The sequence below is a fragment of the Enoplosus armatus genome (assembly GCF_043641665.1).
Source record: "Enoplosus armatus isolate fEnoArm2 chromosome 21 unlocalized genomic scaffold, fEnoArm2.hap1 SUPER_21_unloc_1, whole genome shotgun sequence".
NCBI classification, from domain to species: domain Eukaryota; kingdom Metazoa; phylum Chordata; class Actinopteri; order Centrarchiformes; family Enoplosidae; genus Enoplosus; species Enoplosus armatus.
Window position 1 is genome coordinate 149,117 of NW_027261196.1, and position 7,715 is coordinate 156,831.

The 7,715-nt window shown below is 45.6% G+C and overlaps 1 protein-coding gene across 1 annotated transcript; it reads left to right on the plus strand.

Moving 5' to 3' along the window:
- Window positions 1-1,399: 1,399 nt before the first annotated feature.
- Window positions 1,400-7,715, plus strand: LOC139307160 (uncharacterized). Its single transcript, XM_070931040.1, has 4 exons — window positions 1,400-1,451; window positions 5,200-5,367; window positions 6,222-6,450; window positions 7,150-7,715. Exons 1-4 carry the CDS (start codon window positions 1,400-1,402, stop codon window positions 7,688-7,690), a joined length of 990 nt encoding a protein of 329 aa, XP_070787141.1. The 3' UTR covers window positions 7,691-7,715.

Genomic DNA, 7,715 nt, shown 5'->3' on the forward strand with positions numbered 1-7,715 from the left:
AGAAAACAAAGAACAACATGAAGAGGTGTGTACTGGTATAAACTGCTGTGTACTGGTATAAACTGGTGTGTACTGGTATAAACTGATGTGTAGGGGTATAAACTGGTGTGTACTGGTATAAACTGGTGTGTACTGGTATAAACTGCTGTGTACTGGTATAAACTGGTGTGCACTGGTATAAACTGCTGTGTACTGGTATAAACTGGTGTGTACTGGTATAAACTGATGTGTACTGGTATAAACTGATGTGTAGGGGTATAAACTGGTGTGTACTGGTATAAACTGGTGTGTACTGGTATAAACTGCTGTGTACTGGTATAAACTGGTGTGCACTGGTATAAACTGCTGTGTACTGGTATAAACTGGTGTGTACTGGTATAAACTGATGTGTACTGGTATAAACTGATGTGTAGGGGTATAAACTGCTGTGTACTGGTATAAACTGCTGTGTACTGGTATAAACTGATGTGTAGGGGTATAAACTGGTGTGTACTGGTATAAACTGGTGTGTACTGGTATAAACTGATGTGCACTGGTATAAACTGATGTGCACTGGTATAAACTGATGTGTACTGGTATAAACTGGTGTGCACTGGTATAAACTGGTGTGCACTGGTATAAACTGATGTGCACTGGTATAAACTGGTGTGTACTGGTATAAACTGATGTGTACTGGTATAAACTGGTGTGTACTGGTATAAACTGGTATGAACTGTTATAAACTGGTGTGTACTGGTATAAACTGGTGTGTACTGGTATAAACTGATGTGTACTGGTATAAACTGCTGTGCACTGGTATAAACTGGTGTGCACTGGTATAAACTGGTGTGCACTGGTATAAACTGATGTGTACTGGTATAAACTGGTATGTGCTGGTATAAACTGGTGTGTGCTGGTGTGCAGGTGAGTCAGTGACATCACCTTGTGTCTCACTTCTGTCTGAATTACAATGAACGGTTGTTTAATGGAGTGTTTGCAGCGTTTGTTCTTCACTCATGTCAAACAACAATGTGATTGTGCGAACACTTTGTCCTTCACTGTTTACACACCAATCAAAGTCAGAGAATAATGCAGCGCTGTGTGTGTGTGTGTGTGTGTGTGTGTGTGTGTGTGTGTGTGTGTGTGTGTGTATGTGTTTCATCAGTCCAGCTTCCTGCCTGAGCAGGTAACACAGCAGGAACATGTCCGCTTCTTTTTTCTACTAATCTTAAAACTCATCATTTAACTCCTTTTTTTTTGCAGGTTTCACCAGATCTGGATCCATTTAGATGGATTTAAGGAGCAGGTTTGGCTTGTCGGAGCTTCCAGAGGGGGTTTTAAACGCACCACAAGTGGAGGCTGGGTTTGCTGACGAGGAATAAAACACCTGAGCAGGTGTGTTGCTGCTGAAGCCAACAGGATGTCCTGCTGCTGCTGCTGCTGTGTGACGCCCAGCGGGGAGCTGCTGGAGGGTAGAAACACACACTCCTAACACACACTCCTAACACACACTCCTAACACACACTCCTAACACACACACTCCTAACACACACACTCCTAACACACACTCCTAACACACACACACTCCTAACACACACTCCTAACACACACACTCCTAACACACACATACTCCTAACACACACTCCTAACACACACACTCCTAACACACACACTCCTAACACACATACTCCTAACACACACTCCTAACACACACACTCCTAACACACACACTCCTAACACACACACTCCTAACACACATACTCCTAACACACACTCCTAACACACACACTCCTAACACACACACTCCTAACACACACTCCTAACACACATACTCCTAACACACACTCCTAACACACACATACTCCTAACACACACTCCTAACACACACTCCTAACACACACTCCTAACACACACATACTCCTAACACACACTCCTAACACACACATACTCCTAACACACACTCCTAACACACACTCCTAACACACAAACTCCTAACACACACTCCTAACACACACACTCCTAACACACATACTCCTAACACACACTCCTAACACACACTCCTAACACACACTCCTAACACACACATACTCCTAACACACACTCCTAACACACACATACTCCTAACACACACTCCTAACACACACTCCTAACACACACTCCTAACACACAAACTCCTAACACACACACTCCTAACACACACTCCTAACACACACTCCTAACACACACACTCCTAACACACACACTCCTAACACACACTCCTAACACACACACTCCTAACACACACTCCTAACACACACTCCTAACACACATACTCCTAACACACACTCCAAAACACACACTCCTAACACACACTCCTAACACACACATACTCCTAACACACACTCCTAACACACACACTCCTAACACACACACTCCTAACACACACTCCTAACACACACTCCTAACACACACACTCCTAACACACACTCCAAAACACACACTCCTAACACACACTCCTAACACACACACTCCTAACACACACTCCAAAACACACACTCCTAACACACACTCCAAAACACACACTCCTAACACACACTCCTAACACACACACTCCTAACACACATACTCCTAACACACACTCCAAAACACACACTCCTAACACACACTCCTAACACACACACTCCTAACACACATACTCCTAACACACACTCCTAACACACACACTCCTAACACACACTCCTAACACACATACTCCTAACACACACTCCTAACACACACACTCCTAACACACACTCCTAACACACACTCCTAACACACACACTCCTAACACACACACTCCTAACACACACACTCCTAACACACACACTCCTAACACACAAACTCCTAACACACACACTCCTAACACACACTCCTAACACACACTCCTAACACACACACTCCTAACACACACTCCTAACACACACACTCCTAACACACACTCCTAACACACACTCCTAACACACACACTCCTAACACACACTCCTAACACACACACTCCTAACACACACTCCTAACACACAAACTCCTAACACACACACTCCTAACACACACTCCTAACACACACTCCTAACACACACACTCCTAACACACACTCCTAACACACACACTCTTAACACACACACTCCTAACACACACTCCTAACACACACTCCTAACACACAAACTCCTAACACACACACTCCTAACACACACTCCTAACACACACTCCTAACACACACACTCCTAACACACACTCCTAACACACAAACTCCTAACACACACACTCCTAACACACACTCCTAACACACACTCCTAACACACACACTCCTAACACACACTCCTAACACACACTACTAACACACACTCCTAACACACAAACTCCTAACACACACACTCCTAACACACACTCCTAACACACACTCCTAACACACACTCCTAACACACAAACTCCTAACACACACACTCCTAACACACACTCCTAACACACACTCCTAACACACACACTCCTAACACACACTCCTAACACACACTCCTAACACACACACTCCTAACACACACTCCTAACACACACACTCCTAACACACACTCCTAACACACACTCCTAACACACACTCCTAACACACACACTCCTAACACACACTCCTAACACACACTCCTAACACACACACTCCTAACACACACACTCCTAACACACACTCCTAACACACACACTCCTAACACACACACTCCTAACACACACTCCTAACACACACTCCTAACACACACACTCCTAACACACACTCCTAACACACACTCCTAACACACACACTCCTAACACACACACTCCTAACACACACTCCTAACACACACACTCCTAACACACACTCCTAACACACACTCCTAACACACACAGACAGACAGACAGACAGACACAGACAGACAGACAGACAGACAGACAGAGACACAGACAGACAGACAGACAGACAGACAGACAGAGACACAGACAGACAGACAGAGACATAGACACAGACAGACACAGACAGACGACACAGACAGACAGACAGACACAGACAGACAGACAGACAGACACAGACAGACAGATAGACACAGACACAGATACAGACACAGACAGACAGACAGACAGACAGACAGACACAGACATGTAGACAGACAGACAGACAGACAGACAGACAGACAGAGACACAGACAGACAGACACAGACAGACAGACAGACAGACAGACAGAGACACAGACAGACAGACAGACACAGACAGACAGACAGACAGAGACATAGACAGATAGACAGACAAATAGACACAGACAGACAGAGACAGACGACACAGACAGACAGACAGACACAGACAGACAGACAGACAGACACAGACAGACAGACAGACAGACAGACAGACACAGACATGTAGACAGACAGACACAGACAGACAGACAGACACAGACAGACAGACAGAGACATAGACACAGACAGACACAGACAGACGACACAGACAGACAGACAGACACAGACAGACAGACAGACACAGACAGACAGATAGACACAGACACAGATACAGACACAGACAGACAGACAGACACAGACAGACAGACAGACAGACAGACAGACACAGACATGTAGACAGACAGACAGACAGACAGACAGACAGACAGACAGAGACACAGACAGACAGACACAGACAGACAGACAGACAGACAGACAGAGACACAGACAGACAGACAGACACAGACAGACAGACAGAGACATAGACAGATAGACAGACAAATAGACACAGACAGACACAGACAGACGACACAGACAGACAGACAGACACAGACAGACAGACAGACAGACACAGACAGACAGATAGACACAGACACAGATACAGACACAGACAGACAGACAGACAGACACAGACAGACAGACAGACAGACAGACAGACACAGACATGTAGACAGACAGACAGACAGACAGACAGACAGACAGACAGACAGATAAGCAAACAGACAGATAGACAAACAGACAGACAGATAGACAAACAGACAGACAGACAGACAGACAGACAGACTGAATGTAATTCTATTTGAACTGAGAAACGAATGAAAATCTGAAACGTGAGTTGTTTGTCACATTTCAGCATCCGGAAAGTGTTCGGTTCTCTGATGTTTAACACAGTCAGCAGCTGTATCATCAACAGATAAACTGACTGAGTGTCTGCAGGTCAAAGGTCACCCTGTGTCCGCGTGTCTCCTGCAGGGATCAGGAAGAAGGAGTGGCTGGTGAGAAAGGAGGAGGAGGAGGAAGCAGGAGGGGGAGAGGAAGAGGAGAGCAGGAGGAACATGGAAATCTCTCTGCTCAGAGAACAGTACAGGTGCACCAGAGACAGACAGAAGAGACACACTCAGGTGCTTCTGTTCAGGAAAGGTGAGCAGAAACTGATCGTTTACCTGCAGAAAGCTGACTCATGTCGCGCTGAGAACGTCTGTTAGAAAATAAATTGACTCATTTTAGTGAAAAAAGCAGGAAATGTGCGAGTTTGTGGAGAGAAAAGTGTAGTTTTTGGTAGAAAATGTTGGTTTTAAACTCTGTGAATTGCACTTATTTCTCGGCTCAGAAATGTGTCAAGCTTACTGGTGTGAAACAGGGACTTCCTGTTTTAGATTTCAAAATAAAAGCGCACACTGCACCAAAGCTGAGCCACCAGATAGCTTGTGTATTAAAACCAGAGGTGGAAGAAGTATATAATCATCTACATTAGTAAAAGTAGCTATACTAAACTCTGTTACAAGGAAAAGTCCTGCATTGAAAATCCTACTTTAGTAAAAGTAGAGAAGTATTTCATTGAACGTAGTTAAAGTATCAAAAGTACTTATTATGCAGAACTGGCTCTGATGTATCAGTGGTACTTAAATGTTGTAGATTGTTGAGGTAGAGATAATTATAACTTCTTCATCTGCTGGTTTGTAAAATATATGAAGTAACTAACTACAGCTGACAGATAACTGCAGTGAAGGAAAGTAGTGGAGTAGAAGTACAAAGTTGTCAACCTGGGTTTGGAAGTGCTAACTGCTAAATGAGATGAGCTACTTGAACATCCTCCTGTTGTGGTCAAATGTGTGCTTTCATGTTGAACTTTTAGCTGACGTGACTGTGAGGACAACGTTGTCGAGCACATACTCTCAGATGATCTGATTGGTCGTTGTGTCAGGTGTGTGTGTGTTTTATTGAACGAGTGACCTCCTCACTTGTGTCACACTCACAAAACGTTTTCTCTCCAGTCTCGGAGGAACTGTCGGAGGCCGTCAGCATCATCCCCGTCACTCAGGGTTTGACGTCACCATGGGAACCAAACAGCAGCTCGTCACCGGCTACAACCTTTGAGCCCGACCCGACGACCTACGACCCCTGGCACGTCCACCTGGGCCTCCACCGGCGCTCCTGTCCCAGAGTCACGGCGCAGCTCACAGCTTCCTCCCCTGAAACTACAAACACCAACAGTTCCTCCTGGTCAGTGAAGGGGTTCATCATTGATTTAAAATCTGATCCATCAGTTTTATTTACATAGTTCAATATCACAAAGGAAAAGTCTGTCTTCAAACAATAATCAGCTGCTCATACGAAGAGTTTTCAATTAATCATTTGGTCCCAGAGTCCAAGGTGACGTCTTCAGATGTCTCGTTTTGTCCAAAACCCAGAGAGGTTCAGTCCACTGTCACTTAGGACAGAGAGCAGCAGCAGGTCCTGAGAAGCTGGAACCTGGATGTGATAAATGATGAATCGATTATCAGAATAGTTGCAGATTATTCTCCTGTTGATTAAGTGATGGAGGACAAAATCCACCGTCCTCTTTTTGTGCAAATATGTATTCAAATAACGACTTTATTGTGAAGAGCTGAGCTTCCTCTCTGTTGCATCGTTCTGTCAAACAGCCACAACACTCCTGTTAGAAAACCTCAATCTGAAACTGTGACAAGAACACAAAAAGCACAAGAAAGCAGGTTTACATTAGAGGTTTTCATGGATCCAATCAGTTCCCAGTATGTGGTCTGACTGTCCGCTCCTCGGGCCCTGTTGGGATCAGGTTTGAGTAGGTTTTCCACATGTCTCTTGGACCCGTGAAGACCTCTAGTGTACAGCTGAGAAAAAGAAGTAAGAAAGAAGGAGGTCTAGACTGACGGTTTCCTCCATGTTGTCTTCATTTTCCAGCCGTTCTTCGTCTTCATCAGATCCACCCAGAGAAGAAGATCACCTCAATACTGACTGGTCCAGAGAAGACCCAGATGCTGGACCCTCTGAGAGATCCAGAGAAGATTCTCTCAGTTGTTCTCAGATGGGTCCGGTCCAGGTTTCTGTCTCTGGTTCACTCGAAGCTTCGGAGCAGAATCCCAGTGATGGATCCAAAGACGATGATTCTCAGGAGTGTTCAGCCGCCGGACCTCTCACCAGCTCTGATGAAAGCTCCACCCCCGTCACCTCCATCGCCTGCTCCCTCCGCAGCTCCACCACCAGCCTACATGAAGACCTGAAGGTCAGTAACGACGTCCTGCAGACCGGCAGCACCTCGCCGTGGAGGGGCTCCAGGAAGTTCTCGGCCCCGGCCCTCAGGTTCACCAGGCAGCTGAGTGTAGGGGGGGTGGGCTCCTCCACGGGGGTCCACCAGAACCAGAACTACCACCCGTTCCCCAACAGGAAGACCCCGAGGATCTCAGAGGCTGCCAGGAGGCTGGGCATGTACTCATCCTTCTGAGAAACTCAAGAATCATCATTCACAT